Here is a 22537-nt window from a genome sequence, read left to right as displayed (position 1 = left end):
ATTAGGTTTCCTTTCTGTCCACGATTCAAAAGGAGTTATTGAAATTGCCTTACTAGGAACCCATTTAAAAAAATATATGACAATTTTTATTGCATACATCCACAATGATAACAGTAAAGATGAATAACTTAGCATACTTCAAACCATATTCATTAGAGTATGATTACACATTTTTACACACTATTTTATGTGGTGTTCCTATCATTGTGTATTGAGCACATATGCTATGCTTTTCTAAAAACTTAGCAAATAGGCTAGGACATTTCCCATATTCATTATGTCTTCCCTAATATTCACCACATATATTAGATCTATTAATTTTCATTTTTTAATTAATTATCTCTTAACCTCATTAATAAATAACTCCAGGGCATTTACCGATTGAGATTGTTTATTCAATAAATAGACATAACCATGATATGAAAAATCATCAATAAAGATAATGAAATATTTTTCTTCACCAAAAGATGAAATAACGAAAGGTCCACATATATCAGTATGTATAATCTCTAATAGTTTTTATGCTTCTTGTAGTCGCTTTCTTAAATTTATAATTTGTAGTTTTATACAATCTACACATATACAAAGATAAGAGAAATCTAAATAAGAAATTATATTATTTTTTACTAATCTTTGTATTCTTTCTTTGAATATATGACCCAATCTTTTATTCCACAAATAAGCAGATATTTCATCAATCAAACAATGTTTCATATCAATATTATGATGCAAGGTGATCAATATTTTTGTAGATAAATTATCAAGTTTTAATAGTATCCAAACTTATAATAGAGTTTGAAAAATATTGAAATAATATCCAATATCTAAAATTAAGCGATATGTTCCAATAGCTTCAGCTGGAGCTTTAGCTTTATTACCCATACAGACAAACTTTTCATTTGGCTTTATGGCTTTGATAGTAAGGAATCCATATATCATATTTAAAACATGTGTAGTACAACCATAATCAATCCACCAAGTATAATAAGAAACTTCAACCAAATTTGATTCAAAATGTATAAAGCACCAGGCTTACCTTTATTTTCAAATCAAGCTTTACATTTCTGACAATCTTTTAATAATATCCATACTTGTGATAGAAATGACACATATCATTCTTTTATCCTTTCTTTTTAATTTGGTTAGAGGACACATTTGCCTTCAAATGTCCCTTATAACCCTTAACATTCTTCTTTATTGGTTTCTTTCTAATTTCTTTCTAACCCATGAGATTAATTGAGTGAAAAACTTATTTCTTAAGCCTTGTTTCCTATTGAATAAGCATATTTGTAATTCAGTCAGATTCAATTATCTTTAATAGTATTATAATTTATTTGGAATGGACCATATTTAGGAGGTAAGAAGTTTACAATAAATTGTACAAGAAAACATTCACTCACATTCATGCCAATAGCATTTAATCTTACTGAAATATTTGTCATTTCAATAATGTACTCATACAGGGTACGTGAACTATCAAACTTTATGATGGTTAACATACACATTAACGTCTTAGCACGAGATTTATCAGCAGATTCAGATTGAGACAAATCTTTCACAAATTTCATAAATTCCTTTGTAGTTTAAATTTTGGTAATTGTTGGCTTAATGATTTCAGTTATAGTCATTCGTATAAACATCAGACTAAGTTTATTTGATCTCTCCCAAGCATTATTGAAAGACTTTTGTTAATCACTGCTAATATTAGCAATAACAACGAACTTATCATAAAGAAGTGCCAAATCCATATCCAAAACACCTAAATGGAACTATATTTGTTCACTCCATTCATTAAAATTAAGCCCATTGAACTTTATAATAGATGAAGCTTGTGAATGTATAATAACAAAAGTAGACGCTACAAAATAAAGATCAATTGCTCACATGTTAATTATTTGAGTTTTAAACACAAACATATAAAACAAATTCAAATAATATTCAAATAATCACATAAATGTATATTAAAGTTCTTCTTTGGGTGATACTATAATACACCAAATTAAACATATTTCACTCGCAATACATAATTTTACATAAATGGTAATCTTATATACTTCAATTAAATGTGTTTGTTATTTTTGGATATAAAAAAACATATTTAGTAAAATATATTAATTAACCTCAATTATGCTAATGATTGTAAATCGACTAATCAACCTTTGGGGGATCCTTAAATAATTTATAACTAATGAACTTTAATTACTCATGATAGAATTTATAAAAAATTCATTATATCATTCATCTTTAGCATCACATACTCATGTGGAATTAAATAAATTTAATTTGACATTCACCAAAAAATTTTAATTCAATTACTTTGTGATTAACGAATTATGCTTAATGTAAATATCAAATTAAATAATGATAACAATAAGTATTTCAGTTGATTGAAATATATAGAAATTACATTATTTATGTAATTTTCTCAATATATATAATCATCATCATGCTTATATATTTATAAAAAATAAATTAAATAAGTCAACATAATATCTAGACTTTTTTTTTATACTATATTTACAAGATATAAAATCTCATTAAACATGTTGTCATGTCCCGAAAAATAACTCAATAATTAAATAAATTATAATATTCTAAAATAATAATTTATTTTTATTCATTTACATAATTCTTTTAAGCAAATGATTGGCATTCCTTAATCTCAAAGAAAACTAAACATACATTAAAATCAATACATCATTTATTAAAAATCAACAATTTTTAAGCATACAAATCTTTTTAAAATCTTTAATTTGTAACTAAATCTTTGAAACTTATAAGAAAATTTGGGATGAAAGAAAATCTTGAATTCATCAATTTATTAATATATTCATTATCATATAAACAAAATAATTGTAAAAACTCTTAAGCCCAAGAATTTGAAGTATATGATTTTCATAAATCTGTAATTAAAATAGAATAACATACCTTGATTCGGCATATATTTGTCCATGGCTTTCTTTGAATTGAGAAATTAGGGTTTCTCCTCCTTCACCTCTTTCTTCTTTGTCTTATGTTAATCATCCATACAAAGAGACAATAACTTATTTAAAGAGGTAAGAAGAGGACCGGTAGTTATTTTCATGAAAAGATGCTTCTCTTGATCAAACTGTTTTGATTGATCAAATCCTCTCTTGATCAGTAAGATTTAAACATTTAATTAATTGAATTATAATTAATAGGAGCCTTATTCAAAAATTAATTTATTTAAATAATTCTTAAACTCTTATGTACTAACCCAAACCTAACCTAAGTTTCATGCTTGATGATCTTCCATCAACATGGGCTAGGCAATTTTTCATCATTAATTAGTCGTCCTTCCTAACGAGTAATTATTGTGTACGGACACCGAACACATCCAGAGACCAATAACAACATGCCACATCACTTAGAACTTAATACCGAGCACTCGGTATCGCTCAGTATACATCCGGATTTTCAATTTTTTTTCCGGACATAATAACTTTTCCTTCCTAACACATATATTTATAACTAATAGAATCTACTTCAATCAGACAAGACCACCTGATTTTTTTTATAGAGTTTTACACGATTGTGTGTCACTCGCCCTCTTTATCCCTCTTTATTTATTTCTCTCATATCGTGGGTGGGTTGCCATTCATAATTATGATGATTAAATTGTCTCTATGCTAATATAACTTCAAGACCATAATAAATATAATTATTATATTATTTCACCATATTAAAGGCCAAAATTTTATGATGAAAATGACTATTTTAAGAAAAATTATTCTATGCGGAGACCGAATAGCGAGAACCGTATGGATTTGATGCGCTTTTATTATTCATACTAAATATACAATAATGAATGCACTTTTGCTAAGTACTTGCTGCGCTTTTACGAAAGTACATCAAATGCGCAACAAATCTTCATAATTGCATATTTGTTGCGCTTTAGCTACATTTTTTGCTGCTCTTTCGTAAAAACACATCAAATACTCAGGAAAAGTTCATTTATAATAGTATATTTGCTGCCCTTTTACCGAGGATTTGTAAAAGCGCACTAAAAGGATAGTGATAATATAGCAAATTCGGACCGTTCTAACCGTCCGATCTCCGCATAAATAATCTCGACATTTTATATTCTTCTAATGTTACTTATAATATATAATGCTTCAACACATTTATATTTTAGTATTTTTACACATTTTATGTAGCTATTGTCGTTCTATTAATTGGGTGTTTTGCCTATCACTTAAAAAATTTTAGAGTTGAGTCATATGTATAGTGAATGTGAGAGTAGTGGTGTCAAAATCAGGTTTCAGGTCGAACCCGGAATTGACCCGGGTTCAAACGGAACAACTATAACCTGACCCGGATATGTAAATTGGTCGGAAATTCAAACCTGGACCCGACCTAGAGGGTTGCCAGTTTGACCCAACCCGACAGACACTTCTATGTGTGAGTTTAGACACTTGCACTTAATTCTAAAAAAAGAAAAATTTCCACGCATTTTTAGGGTTATCCACATATTTTTTATATTTAGATTTTAGTCCGGCACTTTAACAGCGGTAGCAACATTCTATTCTAACTTTATCACCTGTAGGCTTGATTCGTCAATAATATGAACTACATGCGGTTCCTAAAAAAACAAAGTTAAACTAGCCGGTTCACCACCGGTCGGCTTCGTACGGCGTCGGTTCGGGAATTAACCTGATCCACATCAGAACTGTCCATTTTCCTAAACCCCAGTACCAACGCGCCAGATTCACCCACACAAGAATTTTCTACACACAGTGAAACACAACGAAGAATTTATTATCTTTTGGTGTGGCGCGATCGTCCTGCCGCACAATACCGAACCCAGCAACAGCAACGTGTCCTCGCAACTCTGTTTCCGCAACAACACTCGCCATCCGCATGCGCTTCGCCGCCCTGCAAGATCGCCACGTGTCCCGTCACACTCCCGAACAGAACCGCCACTGATTTTCTCGCTCGATTTCTCGCCAAAATAACGCCCGATCACCGCCTCTCCCCACCACAGACGGCGTCAGTTCTTCATTTCCGTGCCCGTCAAGCTAACCCAAGTTATATTAACCAAGGTTAAACCCGTCTCCGTCTGGTTTATATTCCACTCCCTCCTCCTCGAAAATCAACAAAAGAAGCTACGAGAAGCAGGCGAAGGAAAGAGAGATGATGATGATGGGCGAAGGAGTTTACCGCAATCCGACGGTGGACGTGCCGCCCTGGTCACCGTTTGACGATCAGTTCCAGTTATCCGCTGCAGGGGACTACGTTCTGAGCGACGCGGCGATTTCGGCACTCCGGCGATATTTGCCTGCGAATGAGGTGGAGCCTGAACCCGACGCCGACGAGGGGGCAGAGCTTACCGATCCGCCGATCGACGCGTACTCATGCGACGAGTTTCGAATCTATGAGTTCAAGGTACGTCGATGTGCGCGGGGGCGGTCGCATGACTGGACCGAATGCCCCTACGCCCATCCCGGAGAAAAGGCTCGCCGCCGGGATCCGAGAAAGTTCCACTACTCTGGAGTGGCGTGCCCTGACTTTCGCAAAGGGAGCTGTAAAAGAGGCGATGCCTGCGAATTCGCACACGGAGTGTTCGAGTGTTGGCTTCACCCAGCAAGGTATCGGACACAGCCTTGTAAGGACGGGACGGCATGCCGCCGTCGCGTTTGCTTTTTCGCGCACACGCCGGAGCAGCTAAGGTATTTGCCGCATCAGAAGCAGCAGAGGATTGATTCGTACGACGGTTCTCCGTTGCGGCTGGATGGCTACTTTTCGAAGGGTATTGTGTCGTCCTCTCCAACATCGACGCTGATCTCGCCGCCTATGTCACCACCGGCTGAGTCTCCACCGGTTTCACCCATGGGGTCAAGGGTGAACGAGTTACTTGCGTCAATAAAGAAGTTGCAGATTAGTAAAGTGAACTCTATGCCAAGCTCATGGGGTGGCTTGGTGTCTCCTGGTGTTGGGCTTAGATCGGGTTTTCATAGCTTGCCGTCGACGCCAACGAAGGCTCCGGCGGCTGTTGGTAGAGGATGGCTGGATTTGGATGGGTGTCCTGAGACGGAGGAGCCGGTGGAGAGGGTGGAGTCTGGGCGGGCACTTCGGGCCAAGATATACGAGAGGCTAAGCAAGGAGAGCGGGCTGGAACGTCCCAACATCAGCCCGAATCCTGATGTCGGGTGGGTTTCTGAGCTCATCATGTGACGCAGAATAAAAAAAACTTAAAAAAGAAGCAGCTTCTATGTTTTTTTCCTGTGCATATAGTTTAAAAATCTAAAAAAAGTGTAGATTTGTGAAGGTGGTGGAGAACTGGAGATGGAGGTTTTGTTTTGGGAATTTTGAAGTCATAACCAAAAAAAAAAAAAAAAACAGAAGAACTTAAAAAAGAAGCAGCTTCTATGTTTTTTTCCTGTGCATATAGTTTAAAAATCTAAAAAAGCGTAGATTTGTGAAGGTGGTGGAGATGGAGGTTTTGTTTTGGGAATTTTGAAGTAACAACCAAAAAAAAAAAGAACAGAAGAAAAAAAAAAAGCATTTTGTGTACAGAGAAGAGGAGGAAGAAGAAGAAGATGATGGGCACAGTTCGTAGCTTGCGAATCTTGCGATGGCTTCTAGCTGGTGGCGACGCATCACAACCTAAGGGAATTTGAAGTTCTTGATTCTAATTCATGCTTAAGCATTATTATTATCTATTCTACCGTTTTCTATGTCATATTTTGTTTTATTTTGCTCTGTTTAATTAAAGTTCTTATATGCTGATGTAATCTGTAACTAATGCTTGAAGTTAATGCAATGTTTATGTTTGATTATCAAAATCCTATCTTTTATCTTTTGAGTGTATTATGTGGAGAGTAAATATCCTCTGATCGGTTCAGTAATTATTTGGATGGAGGTGATATCTTTGTTGGATTTAATGGCATCTTATAATACTATAATATTTTGTTTAGGATGGTTAATTATGATTATAATTGGCTTTAAATACATAATTTTAAAATAGAATGACTTAATAAATTTAATATTTAAATTTTATTATGTATATTATTTAGCATTTTGTTAAGAGGACATTTGGTGGAACTTGCTAGTATTATAGATGGAGATGTGAGCTCCTCTAATGCATTTATGGAGTGAAAGTTCGATAAGATTTTGTTTGTGATAGTTTTTTTTTAGTATTATAATCACGATAATAATGTTTGATGTGTGCATTTGTAAGCTCTTATTAGTCGGATAGATTATTACGTATGGAGTTCGGATGAGGAATCGTTCGGATTTTTGGTATTGTACGAATTTTGCAAGTGTGAACGATAAAAATGTAGTAAAAATATTGTTTTTATTGCACATATTTATAAAATTTGGAGGCAGTTTTGATCTGAATTCTGCACGAAATAATCTCTAGTGAGTAGAGATGCGAATTTTGAGATGGAGCAAGTGAAGGGTTATGAGACTGATGATGAAGGTTATTGAGATCGATGATTCTGTAATATTTTAGGAATTATTTATGCAAATTATAAAATTTAGATGTTTAAAAGATTTATTAATATTTTTTGTTATGAATGCAAATCCCTTCTATATAATGTCAATTATTTTAGGGATATTTTAGAATTTTATATAGGTGATAAAATATTTAAAAATATTTATTGAATTCTTTTCTGCAAATTACAGTCTAATATGTAAAAAAAAAAAATTGTAACAAATTAAAAAAATATTTGTTAATTTGTTTTAATTGATAGATATTATTTTTTCTGTTATTATTATTATTTTCACTTAAATTTCCTGCTAAAATTCTTGAAATAATTCCTTAAAAAAGTTTTTATTTTTTTAGTGAGCAATGATCAAATTTTTATTTGGGAAAGTAAATGATAAAATTGGATCTATTTAATTTTTTCACATTCCATCAATATAATGATTATTTAGAAAACTTCTTGTGATGATTATCTTCTTGTGAAGGGTTGTCTCCTCATGATGGATTGTCTCATCATAAATGATTAAATCTTTTTAAATAATCAATATTATTTTAGTATTTAATATTAATAATCATAATTGTCTTATTAATTTAAATAAATAAAAACAATAATTAAATAAATTGGATGGGACATAAAATAAAATCTTATAAACTTCCATTTAGCCCATCATGTGACATTATCATAATTTAATAATAAAACTCGATATGCTTAATAGAAGCAAAATTTTTTCTTATAATGGTCACATCATAAATATCATTAGGACACTAATGAAGAATCATAGTCGACATGTGTCATTAATGATAACTTCTTCTATGCATCATAACATTAATTTTAATTTTACCCTAGCTCATTTAACAAAATATTTTTTAAAAAAGAATAATTTAGGTTAATATACACATAATTCAATTATGTATATATTTTGGGATAATCAAGTGGGATGCATTTGAATATCAAAAAATAATATTTAAAAGAGCTTTGATGTCAAATACATGATTTTAACATAATATCAAGAATGATTTTTTATTTTTTCATTATTTTGATATATTTATTACCGGCAACTCTTTTGTCAACATATTCAGCTTCATATTGGTTTTATTTAGGATTGTCAATAAATGATCATAATCATCAACTAGACATAAAAAACTTGGATTCGGCTTGACCAGTTCAATAAATGGGTTCGGTTTAGGTTGGACTTTTTAAAATTGTTTATTAAATGGGTTGAATTCGGATTGACTCACAAACCAATATTTAACTCGAAAATGGCATAATTAATATATTTTAAGTTTTATAGTGAATCAGTTATAAAAAAAATATTTTAATTAAAATGTGTTAATAGGTTGGGTTTAGGTCATTGGGTTGCTAGTATGTAAAGTTCATGTTGGTATTTTTTACCTATTTTATTAAGAAGGCCAAGTTTGGGCTGACTCTATTTGAATCGGGTCAATTTTTGATTTGGCCCAAACTTGTCCCGTCAACCAAAATAAACACCCCTAATTCTAATATGCTTGACTAATAATCTATATTAATGAATTTGATGAAGTGTGGCTTGGTCCTAATAATTTCGTCTGCATATAGCAGGTTGTGATGGAAGAATTCCTTCCATTATGTAATAAATTTAAATATTTAGGGCATTTGATCAGTTATTGTCACCCCATTCATGCTAATGTCCAAGCATCGGTCAATGTTGTTATTTAAAATGTGATTAATACTAATGTTCATTCTGATATGAATGCTCCCAGTGTTGTGAAAATTATGGATAATGTTACTTTTGCTTTGTCAATCTCAGCGATTAAAGCTATGTTGGTTAATAAGGATAATGACTCTTATACTAGTAATAAGGTGGATGTGGATATTAATAATGTTGGTTTAATTGATGGGGTGTTGCCCGTCAATTGCTTCTTTGACATTGGTTTTATCTTGTAACAATAGAGAGGATCTCAATGTGGACACCAACCTATACTTAGTTAACCTGATAACCACTCCATTCCTTAGTTCTAATGTTGGAGGTGGTGTGGATAAAGGTTCTGAATCTACTCCTTTGGGGTCTGAGGTTGTTTTCCATGTAGGTAGTTTGGCTTCAAACTTACCTATTGAGAATGGAAATGTTGGGTTGGGTGATGATGGTTTGCCTATTAATGACATTGTTATTGTAGATGATGAAATTAATATTGATTTGAATGTTCAATCCCCTTCCCATCTCATTGATATTCCTATTTCTCTTATTGCTAACATTGATTTGCTAGCTCATTTTGGTGCCAACTCGAAGGAGACTGTGGTGCTTTAAGGTGAATGGCTTGATGAGTGTAATTCAGCCTCTAATTTGGATGTCGGAGAAGAGTTGGATGTGCCATTAATGCATTAAAGGAAAATTGATGGATTAAATGTGATTCAGATAGTTAAGGATGGTTCCTTTAAAAAAGTTGGTAATCACAAGTGGAGGAAATCCTTAAAAAAAAAAAAAAAAAAAAACTTGGGTTTTTTTCTTCTCCTTTGCTAGTGTCTTTTTGGCTTGGCATGCTGATTGTGCACTCGGGTGCTATGATACTTGGTTGGTTGCTGTCACGGTGTTGGTTTATGGTCCTTATGAGGCCTTGTCTTGTTTGTTTGGGGTTTATTGGCAGACTTTTGTTCAGGTGTTGCCTGGTCTAACCGTTGGTGTTTTTGTGGTGAACTTTTCGTGCTCCTTCTAAGTTCTTCTTGTTACAAGATGTTTTTGTTTGTTTTCTCTCTTGAAGGTGCTTCTTCCTAATTTTTTATTAGGTGTGGTTGTTTTGCTGGTCTTTCTGTGGATTTGCTGGAGCTAGTTGCCTCTGGTGCCCATTTTGTTATTATGTTGTCTTTCTTTATGATTGTAATAGCTTTAATCATTTAGCTCATAGGTTTTTCTTCAAATGTTGTATTTTTTAATGAGCTTCTGATCTTTTAAGGACTTGTAACTCTTTTTTTAATTAATGCGTAAGTCTCTATGTAGGTTTCCTCAAAAAACAAAAAAACAAAAAAAACTTTATTTATGATTTTTTTAAACAAAAAAATACTTCAATTCCATATATTTAGCACTCCTAAATATTTGTCATTTTTAGAAAATAAAAATGATGCAGCATTATCATAATAAACCTTTAAATGCCTTTGGTAATATTGTCAACAATTCCATGCCCTTAAATAAAGTTATACTATCAACTATAAACAATGACTTTAAACATGTGCACTCATCTTCTATCGTAAAAACAATAATGATTGCTACTTCACACTCTTCCATGAGATTGATAACCTAGTTAAAAGAAACAAATAGCCACATGTAAATTTTATGGTTTCAACACATCCACTATAATATGTCAAGAAATTTTTTAATTTCTATTATGGGATGCCCCACTCTTATCTTTAATTTCAAAGTTTGTAGAGAGAAATTTCTTTGTATAATGTAATAAGCTTAAAATATTAGTAACCAGTAAGATATCATCATACATAACTAGAATTACATATATGCTTCCACTAACTCTTAAATATAGCAATTTATGATGAGCCTTTAAATACAAAGGAAGTAATGGTATTATTGAGTTACAAAAGTTACAAACAAATATAATATTTTGTTTGTTAATTGAAGATCTTCTAGTTGCTCCTTATACATTTCTTTTTTCTAAATTAGAATGAATATCATGAGAATAAATCTTAAGTAATAATTTTTTTGGAAATGGGAGAAACGGTCTCAGTAAAATCAATACCATTTTTCTATGCAGAATTCTTTGCAACAAATCTAGCCTTATATCATTGACATTTCAATTGAATCATATATAGTCTTAAACTTTTTTGAACCCTTTGATATTTCACCCAAATCCCAGACTTCATTATAATCCAAAGATTTTAAATCTTCTATAATAGTGTTTAACCACTTTAATAGAAATAGCACTCTATATGGCTATGAGATTTAAAAAAAAACTTATGTCATATATAGATAGATTACTCAATCCTTAGAAATAACATATATTCTTTGACTTTTAAACCTTAATGCATATTCATATTTTTTGTTAACTATATGTTCATTTATAATAATTTCATTATGTGGAATTTGGTTATTCATTTGTTGTTCTTTTAAGCTATCACATTATTTAACAATTGTAGAAACAACAACTTGAGAAAAAGTTATGGGTAAAGAAAAATGCATCCTAATTGGTTGGAATTCCATTTTTCATGACTATGTGCTCTCAATAATATCAAAATTTTTAATAAACTTAGTATTTTTAGTTTTCATTTTTAAAATATTATAGAATAATAAAAATGTTTATACCCATTAATTTTCTAGATAATAAATGAAAAAAATTAATAATAGGATGTTCTTGAGTCTAGTTTATTTTTATTTTGATTAAAAGCATTACTATATTAAGGAAAACACAGACATGTTGGTGCCATAAAATGCCTCTTCTCATCTATAGTTCAAGAAGAGTCTTTGGAACCATCTTATTAGGAATTATGTTTAATATATATGCATGGCAATTTTCAACCAAGCATCCACAAAGATATTAGTAAAAAATAATAGCTCAATAGCCCCTAAGCATGTTCATTAGGGCACAATTATATATTACAATTTTGTTGCACTGCATATGGCATTGTGTATGCAATGTTTTTTTTTTTTAAGAATTTAGAAAATGGATCAAGGCACTATCTAGTTTTATTTTATTTTTCATAATATTTACCACCTTTATTAGAGCTAATATTTTTCACCTTCATTGTGATAGCCTATTATGAGCAATACATGAATAATTACTAAACCCTAGATAGCCTATTAGTGAATGTATTTATGGGGTTTAGGTCCATAATAAGCCATGAAAACATTCTCATTTGAAATTACTTCTCCTTGAAGATTTTCCAATTGAGTTTACTCAATTTAGTGTAGTGATAAGGAGAGTATTTTTCCTTTGGTAACCATGGGTAGAAATACATCCATGATTTGGAATGATGAATGAAAGTCATTCATTATGATTTCAATAATCATGATCACATCAAATTGGGTTTTGTGAATATATGAAGTCGATTTAGCTTTTGTTTTAAAAAATTTTCACAAGATTATTCCCCTTAGAACAATATTAAATTAAATAAAAACTAATTAATTTGTAAAAAAGAAGCTGTAATTTTTTGAACTCTTAAATAAGTTAAATGATAGATTTATTATTATTATTATTATTATTATTAGTGAGTTTTCTACCCTAACAAATGATTTTATTTTTATTAAGAAAATTTATATTGGTAGGCAATGATTTTATCTACATATACATAAAGTTTAGAATTTCTTATGACAACTATGATAAAAAAAAAATCACCAAAATTAAAATTTAACAATTTCAATATCAAGACATAAAAAAATAAAACTGTTCTAAGAGAATAATAATGGTAGAATTTCTTGATGAAATTGTTCTTTGGAAGGTTTAGGGTCAATTTGGCCCAACCCTAAGTTCGAATGGCTTGAGTTTGACCTTCGTTAACCCATAGATTGAGTAAAGGTATTTTGAACATTTTGGGTCAACCATAATCAACAAGGGTTGACCATGAGTGAAAAGTGAATCAAGTTGATTCTAAAGGGAGGATCTTGTGTTAACTTAACTTAAGTCTAAGTCTAAGGTTAAATTTCAATGGTTGACCTTGGTTGACCTAGGCAAGGTAAGGGGATTTTTGCTAATCATGGTCAACCGGCCTAATTAAATGGATTAACTAAGGGTCAAACTTAACTCTGAATAGTCTAATGGTTAACTTGGATGAGTAAGAATCAAAGATTGGGCTCCCTGGCTTAGTTTAAGTCATTAAGTCGAGTTTGAGTCTTTCTTGTGGTTAATTTAGGGTTGGCCTAGGTTTGACCTAAGATGGTGAGTATTGATTTAACAAAGTCTTTAAACAACCCCTTTAGTCAAACTAGGGTCAACCTAACCTTGGTGTTTTAAGGATCTTATATGGAGACTCAATTAGGGTCTTGGGTTTCCTAGGCTTGGCCAAGTACAAGTCAAATAAGAGTGCACCTATAAAATACCTATGAATGAACGCATACTCTAATGAGAAGGACCTAATCACTAAGAATATATTCTTAAGGAGGAGTGTCAACCTCATTCAATAATGAGGTCAGCATAGAGCTTAGAGCTCCACTTGACATTCTATATCGATGGCTATTGGTAGCAACATCATCATCAGATAGCCATTTCCCATCCATTGTCATCTAAACATGGCCTCTTGAATATGACCACCTAACCATGATCTCTTGACTACCATCAATTGATTATTGTCTCTTAATCACCATCATCTAACTATCATCAATTGAAAATGATCTCTACCTTCTACTACTCAACTCTAGCCATTATGTCATTACTACCCAATTACTATCATTGAATCACTGATGTTGGACAACAACTATCATATTATCATTGCTAGAATGCCATACACAGCCATGGCTTTCTAACCATTGACATATGACTATAGTCTCTCAACTACTATTGCCAAACTACAATCTCCTAATCATCACCTAATGATTATGATCTCTAAACCATTATCACCTAATTATAGTTTTCTAACCACATGCATCTGAGTATACACTTGTCATCATTATCATCAGACCATTGTTTCTCTGACACGGCATTTATCTTACCCCCATTCAGTCATCATCATCAGTCAATCAATGCATGATTCCCATCATTGACCCATTGCCAACTAATCACTACTATTACTCGGCCATAATTATTGGGTGACTTTTGCTTGACCACTTATATAAATTTATCACAACTCATTCAAAAGCATTGTTTTATCACCATTTGATCAATATACTAGGGCCACCACCACTTGATCACTTCCGTTGGACCACTACCTACATAACTCTATTACCCAACCATTATATTATTACTACATAATAATAATCATTGGACCACTATAACCTAAACATTATAAAATTGGTTGCCACTACTTAATCACTATCATTAGATCGCGACCTAACCACCATTGAATTCTTCTCTAACCATTGCAATGAAGTACATTGATACAATTATTTATAAGGTTGATGCATACTATCGATAACAATATTGATGCCTTCTAACTTTGTTGCTCTCTATCATTATTAATATAGAAACACACCATTACTTATAAGGTTGATACATACTATTGAAACCATATTTGATGATTATTAACTTTATCTTTCACTATCACCATCAACATGGTGCGCATTATTGCCTAAATAGTTTAAGTATGTTGTTGACACCAATATCGATGCCCACAAACTTCATTGCTACCTTTACCACCAACAATGACATACATTATAACTTATAAGGCTAATGCACGCCATGAAGGCCAAAATTAATGTTTATCAACTTAGTCACCCACTATTACCACCAATGTCGATGCATTTCATTGCATATAAGGCTCATACATGTTATTAACACTAACATTAATGCCTAGTGAATTCATTATCTATCTTCACCACTAATGTTGAACACCATTGATAATTATGATGATGCACACCATTAATATCAACACTAATGTTCATAAAATTCATCTCCTGCCATCACCACCAACATTAATACACATGACCTATAAGCTTGAGGTATACCATCGAAACCAATAGTGAATCCCATTGCCCTCACCACTAATATTGATACACACCATCACCTATAAGGTTGATGCATGCCATTAAAACCAACAATGATTCCATAAAGTTCATCACTTAAAGCCACCACAAATGTTGATATGTATCAACTCGTGTAAGTTTGATGCATGCCAACGACACCAACAACTATGAACACAAATTTCATCATCTTCCTTCACCTCCAACATTGATGCTCACCCATGCATATAAGGTTGATACACATCCAAAGATGATGCTTTTCACTCCTTATAAGTTTAATGTATTAGATGAACTCCAACATTGATGCTCCTTGACTTCATTTTTACCTTCATCAACAATTTAATACACAACAACCCCTATAAGGCTAATACATGAAATGAAACCAACATTGACGTATAGTAGCTTTTTACCTAGTATCACCTCCAACATTAACACATATGATTATATATAAGGCTTATGAACATCATTAACACTAACATTAATACTTATCACATCTCTAACATGGGAAATCACCATTGATTTTAAAGATGATGCACATGACTACTAAAAACACTGACACCAAACAACTTTATCACATATGGTAACCATTAATATTGACTCATGCCATCTCCAATAAGCTTAAGACATGTTATCAACACCAACATGGATTGACACTACCCAACCCAAAATAACCCGCAAGAAAAATTGGTCATATCATGTTGGACGGTGATCGAAAATGCCCAAAATCCTATTTTAGATCACTTTTCATATTTCAATAATTAAAGATAGATGATAGGGCTACTAAGTAACATCTAATGAATAGAAAAAAAACTCATCCACCAATATCTTCTTTCTTTACGTTCATATTCAAAATGTATATATAGCATAAATCTATATAATATAGTATATTGACATAATAGAAATAAAGAAAAGCAGAATATATAATAGCCATAACTATACAAAATCAAAAACCAGTAAAACAAATATAATTAATCAACTATTAGAACTTGTGACCTCAACTATGTAATTGGCTCCATACCCTTTCTCTGATCTGAAATAGAATACAAAAACGTTGTGATCTAACATAGCTTAGCAAGCCACACTCATAGATCTAATTTTTTAATAATTAAACCAATACACACTTATTGAATTAAAAGAAGTTATCAACAAGCCATTATATTGAATGTAGCAATATTAGTAGGTAATAGAAACTAAATAAACTTTACATTAAATATAAATAAACAAGTACTTCATATATCATAGCAAAAAGTAATGAATTTTTCTCAAGCTTTATACCTCTAAATAAAAACAATATCAAAATTCAAGCCCTTTTGACTCATTGTGCTAGTATATCATAAAATAAGCCCTTGTGACTTATAAAAGCTTAGCACATTTGATATTAAAAAATTAAGACACTTATAGCTCCCAGAATAACCATCATAACAGAACATCCTCCAACATTAGAAATCCTTATAATCACATATTTCAAGCAGATAAACACATATATAATTGCATTTTAAGGAAATAAATGGAGATACTCAAAATGCAAAAAAATTATAGAATGTTATATAATAGCTAATAGATTCAACAATAGAATGGAATTTCTTAATTTTAGAATTTCACCTTTTTATTAGGGATTATTTAAAGAATCATTTTGAAACCTTAAACATTCTACATCAAAAATTTTTGACGTCAGAATCATTTTTAAATTTTCTAAATATTATTCATTTTCTAGTCTACACAAAATAATTTATAGGGATAATATTAAAATGTTTAGAATACTTGTATTTATAACAATTAAAAGTTTACACAATAAGTTTAATAGATATGAAGTTATTCACATTTTTATGCTACAAATTAAAGATTTTAATCAAAAAAATCACAAAAGTATCACATCATTAAAAACTAGGATAGATAGAATGTAACCTACGTCGATCTGAATAATATTTTGAACTAGGGCAATAGTAGAAAGTTAATTGAAATTGCTCAAAACTAACTTGTTCTCTCTAAAATTATACTCTCTTTATAGAATGGAAACCTATGGGGGGTTTTATTTTGCGAAGATGATATTTTAGTTGATTTTGAATTTTTTTTTTGTTTTATAAAAATTTCATTTAGCTCTATGGTGCTCCATACAACATCATCACCATGTAGACTCTATTCAATTTAAAATAACCCAAACCCGATAACTTGGCACCATAATTCCCAAAACCCAACATCGCATTACTCCAAAGTGGGATTAACTAGATTTTATGATACGTACACATAGACCCTTTGAAATTACGAGATGCCTCAAGAGGGGGGGGGGGGGGGGGTGGATGTTTGGGGGGGGGGGGATTTGGAAATTTGTTGCAATAAAAAGACAATCCTAAATAGGAGTTCTATTTTTTTTTTGTGTTTTAAAATTTAAACAAGAAAATTAATTAATACGGAAGTGAAAGCTTAAAATAGAATTTACAACAATGAATTTTATAATAATTTTAACCAAGCAATTTTAATGAAAATAAAATATGGAACGTAAATAAAATGTGGTAAGGGAAAAATCACACTAGAGATTTTATAGTGGTTTTGTCACTTGACCTACGTTCACTCCTCGGAGTCCTCCACTCTGAGAATTTCACTACTAAACAGTAATTCTCTTTTTGCCCCCACAACAAGGTGGAGAAGCCCTAATAAACCTCACTTTCACCAACCCGATGTGGTGGAGAGCTAAGCGCTTTGTTACCCTCGTGGTGATGGCAGTGTACCTTCTTATTTTTCTCTCTCCTAAAGAAGGCAGAGTACCTTAGAGGACACGGATGTAGAAGAATCTCCCCCTCAAAAAGGCTCCCACAAGATCTTCTCAGGTCATAGGAGGAGCAAAGTGCAGCAAGCTTGGAGCAACCGTGTGATCTCCCTCACACTCCTTCTCCCTCACAAAGCACACCTTCTCCTTCCTCTTACAAACTCTAAAATCTTCTCATGAGCTCTCTCCCAAGGAGTCCCTCTCTAATCACGTTCCTCTCTGACAATCACACACTAAAAAATAGAAGTTTTGATACTTAAAATAGGCTCCAGGAAATCCTAAAATTTTTAATTTAATCGTTATGATCATACAGTGCGATCCAATATCATACAGTACGATCAGTACAAAATAGCCTTCATCATGGTATGAAGGTTTACAAACAGGCAAAAATTTTGAATATGATCGTACAACATGATATAAACACATACAGTACGATACATAAAATCCTTCTATTCATGCAGGATGATTGCTGGGATGACGAAACTCATCTCTGTACATCGTATGGTATGAACCACTTCGTACATTATGATTAGTTCAAAATCAAGGAATCGTTTGATACGATGTATGAGATGACCAAAAATAGCCTTGGTTGATCATACAATACGAACAGTGTCGTACAGTATGATAACCAATCAAAAATTAATCCTTAATTTATGCACTAATCTTAGGGTTAATTTAAGTAACTATTCAAAAAATATCATACAGTACGATCAGATCGTACAATATGATTAGTTCAAAATTTTTGTATTAAGAACTTACTAATATTAATCTGGCAGCTAAGGTTTTTCAATTAAAAACACATCGTACAGTACAATTAATATCGTACAGTATGACTTATTTATAGACAGCCATTTGAGCTAGATTAGATCATATAGTATGATGGAAACTCGTACAGTACGATTAATATATGAAAAATTTTCTTTATTTTTAAAACCCTCTTCCCCTATGTGTGTACATGGTTGCTCAGTCTTACATACAATTTGTGACCACACTCAAGAAAAGAAAAAAATAATAATAAATAAAAAATTATAATATTATAAACTTTAACTTCTACTTTACCTAGTCTTGAGTATTCTTGTTATCCTGAGTAACTTGTGATCTCCCTAAAATATTAGTACTAACAGGAAATAGCAAAAATCAAAAGTATTCAATGAATAGTAAATCAATCGACATTATTTGTCATCATTAAAATCTCAAACTCGGGGTCATTTATAAAAGATATATATCTAAAAGCACTTATGTATTATTAAATCCCTTTTTCTATTCAATTTTTGGATTTGCCAAACAAAGAGCTTCTTAGGGCTTTTAGGGGAGAAAGATAGGATATAGGAGAAAAATTGGGTTTTGGGTGACTTTGGGCCATTTTCGTCCATCGATATAGTTGGGAAAATTATTCATCTCGAGGTATGACACATTTGCCCATCTCAATTTTTAAAAATATACAAGTTTTAGCAAATATTTCGATCAAAATTTTGTATCTATTAGTAAAAAATGGGGATAACTCGCACCGATAAAACTTTCACCACATAATTTTTTATATGTTATAGAGATTATGATTATACATATTTTGAATATTTTTTGAAAATTTTTTCACCACGGGTTTTGAAATTTGCAAAGTTTTATTAAATACAAAATTATCTAGATGTTGAAAAATAATATTGTAGTATAATAAAAGTCTTAAAATATTATTTTACACAATCCCTAGTAATTTGTTAATTTTCTAAAAATATGTATCATAACATAATTGAATTTTCTATTGTTTACCATTATACAACATTGTGAAACTTTGATATATGCTTAGTTACTCTTTAATTATTAAAATGTGTTGATATATGTACATATGTGATTAATTTATATCTATTGAGAGCCATAAGGGATTAGAATTCTTTGAGATTCTATTGTGTCAGGGAATTATTGAGAGTTATAAGGGGTCAAAATCCTTTATGATTATGTCTGAGGCATGAATATATGATATATTTTGATTCCATAAGCACAAATAAAAGGGAGTCAAAAGGGGTCAAAATCCTTTGTAATTATGTCTAGGTCCGACAAATGTGATCTAAGATATATTGTGATATAAATTTTAATTAATTTATTTATTTTGTGCTGTTATTTAAATTAGAGAATAACTGTTATGCATTTATTATATATCCAAATTTTGTGATTCTTAGTTCAATAATTTATTTAAATTGCATTTAACTGCTTTTATATATTTAGAAAAAAATTTGATAAAAGAATATTTAAAAAATTTATATTTATTTGTGTGGCTTGTTGAGTTGTTATAGCTCACTATAGTTTTACTTTTATTTTTTAGAATCTGGGAAGAGGAAAAAGATTATGGACTAGCAATTTAGGATTATACCTGAGATCATAGATATTTTACTATTTTAATTTTTTATACAGTGATGGTTAGTTTAATTTTCAGCTTTGCAAATCTTGCCTGTAGTAATATACTGTAGTGTAGATATTTATTTTTGATAAAATGAAAGAAACTTGATGAATGAATTTATTTTTAGTATTTAGATACTTTAATAGCTCAGTAGTCTATAGTTTATTTCATTGAATATTGGCAAAAAATTTAAAATAATTTCAAACTTAGATCTTGGGATTTGCTTGTCACAGCTCAATGGGATAGGACTTGTCCGATTTGAGTTAGGTTGTGAAAAGATTTTTTTGATATCAGAGTAAAATTTTTGGAAATAGATCATAAAATAGAGATATATTAATTAATCTATAGGTTTAGTGGGATAGTTTCAAGTTTATCTGTGTGTTCATTATTTTTGTTTTATGTGCAGGTGTGTTCAGTTGTATATTTTATATCTTAATGGATCCACCAGACTCAGATTTAATAGATGGACAGAGTGCTAGTTAGATAGCTCTTGTATATAGTTATGCTCCAATAGTTGATTTATATATAGTTACACAGTTTGCTACTTTGATAGCCCAGATGATGGGTGGGGCATAGAGCAGAGTTCCTGTTATTAGATCTAAAGAGGTAGACATACATCTATAGATATTTTTTGAGATTGAAGCCTTCGAGATTTAGGGTACTATTGAGCCCATAGCAGTAGAGGATTGGTTGAGAAAGCTAGAAAAGATATTTGATGATATACAATGTTCTCATGTGAGAACAATATCATTAGTAGTCTTTCTATTAGATGATGAGGTAGAGCGCTGATGGATGGGCCAGCAGGAGAAAATTTTTTAAGGGAGATTGTACTCTCTAATTACCTGAGAGGAGTTCTCTGATGTGTTTAGAGCTTGATTTATACCACCTTCTACACGATAGCAAATGCAGGAGACTTTTTTGAGGTTGGTTCAAGGGAATATGATAGTTATGTAGTACAAGGAAGAGTTCACTACTTTAGCTAGATATGCTCCACAGTTAGTTATCACTCATATAGAGAAGTGCTATAGGTTCCTAAGAGGACTTTTGGATAGTCTGAGATAGCCTATTGTGCCATTTCATATTTCTAATTTCTTTGCGCTTATGAAGAGAGTCAGTCTGATAGAGAATGACCTGATGGCTACTCAGTAGCGGTGGACTGCTAGTAAGAAAAGGTTCAGTGGTAAGACTTTTAATAGTGTCTTTTTTGGGAAGAAGAGTATATTTACACCTGGAGAATCCAGAAGAGGTGACAGCCAGCATTTACAACAGTCTATAGTAGTGGCAGCATAGCTAGTTCTGGTTCTATTAGTGGGGCACATTTGTGCTAAAGTTATGGTCGATGCCATTTTAGTCAGTGCTATAAGATGACTGGAAAAGTTTCAGATGCAGTCAAACAGGGCTTTAGGTAGAAGAGTGTCCACATACAGGATTTATCTGACGTTTTGAGCCCAGATCAAAGAACTTTATCAGACTGATAAGGAGATCGAGGGTTGTTCCTCTCAATACTTTTTTTTGAGGGATCATTTGATAGAGCTGATGGTTTGGGTTTAGTGGCAAGGAGACAATATGATGGTAGTCAGAGAGAGCCTAGTAGTTTTGTTGCTCTAGCTCTAATTTAACCACATGTATATAGTTTGACTAAGCATGAGGCTCAGGATGCTCCAAATGTTATGATATGTACATTTTATATTTTTAAACATCCATGTCATATTTTATTTGATTTTGGAGCTAGTCATTTCTTTATTTTCGAGCATTTTTTTGATTCACTGCACTTAACTTCAATTGCACTACCTGTTTCTCTTTCTATTATTTTGCAGGCTGGAGATAATAGATAGCAAGTAGATTTTGTTTTTGTGATATTGACATTTCTAATAGGAAGTGAAAATCCAGTTTAATTTTATTACACATTTTCTCATATGATATTATTCTGGGTATTAATTAGCTGAGTCAGTATGGGGCTCAGATTGATTGATTGAAAAAGTGAGTTATATTATTTATGGGCAGTGAAAGTTATGTATTTCAAGGAGTTAGATGTATTTTATCCTATTTGATCTCTATGTTAGAAGAAAATAGATTGTGGAAGAAGAGTTGTATGATATTTTTGGCATCAGTTTGAGATAGAAGTATAGATGCTCATTCTCTTTTTGATATCCTAGTAGTATAAGATTTTTTAGATATATTTTTTGATGAGTTAATCAGTTTACCTCCAGACAGCGATATAGAGTTTTGTATTGAAATATTTTTTGGTACGGTCCTAATATCTAAAGCTCCATATAGGATGGCACCAAAAGAGATTTAGGAGTTGAAGGTTCAGCTTCAAGAGTTAGTTGATAGGAGATTTATTC

The 22537-nt window shown here is 31.7% G+C and overlaps 1 protein-coding gene across 1 annotated transcript; it reads left to right on the top strand.

The window, feature by feature from the left end:
* Positions 1-5106: 5106 nt before the first annotated feature.
* On the top strand, positions 5107-6806 carry LOC110107925 (zinc finger CCCH domain-containing protein 2). Its single transcript, XM_028698338.1, has 2 exons — positions 5107-6211; positions 6367-6806. The coding sequence occupies exon 1, from the start codon at positions 5155-5157 to the stop codon at positions 6193-6195; it is 1041 nt and encodes a 346-aa protein (XP_028554171.1). The 5' UTR covers positions 5107-5154; the 3' UTR covers positions 6196-6211; positions 6367-6806.
* Positions 6807-22537: the final 15731 nt, after the last annotated feature.

This window comes from Dendrobium catenatum, unplaced genomic scaffold (genome assembly GCF_001605985.2).
Source record: "Dendrobium catenatum unplaced genomic scaffold, ASM160598v2 fragScaff_scaffold_1067, whole genome shotgun sequence".
Lineage (NCBI taxonomy): Eukaryota > Viridiplantae > Streptophyta > Magnoliopsida > Asparagales > Orchidaceae > Dendrobium > Dendrobium catenatum.
The sequence above is the reverse complement of the archived record's forward strand: the minus strand, read 5'-3'. Positions and strand labels throughout refer to the sequence as shown.

What these genes read in the sequence shown, in the direction of transcription:
- LOC110107925 (XM_028698338.1), top strand. Translation starts at nt 5,155, where the DNA reads ATGATGATGATGGGCGAAGGAGTTTACCGCAATCCGACGGTGGACGTG.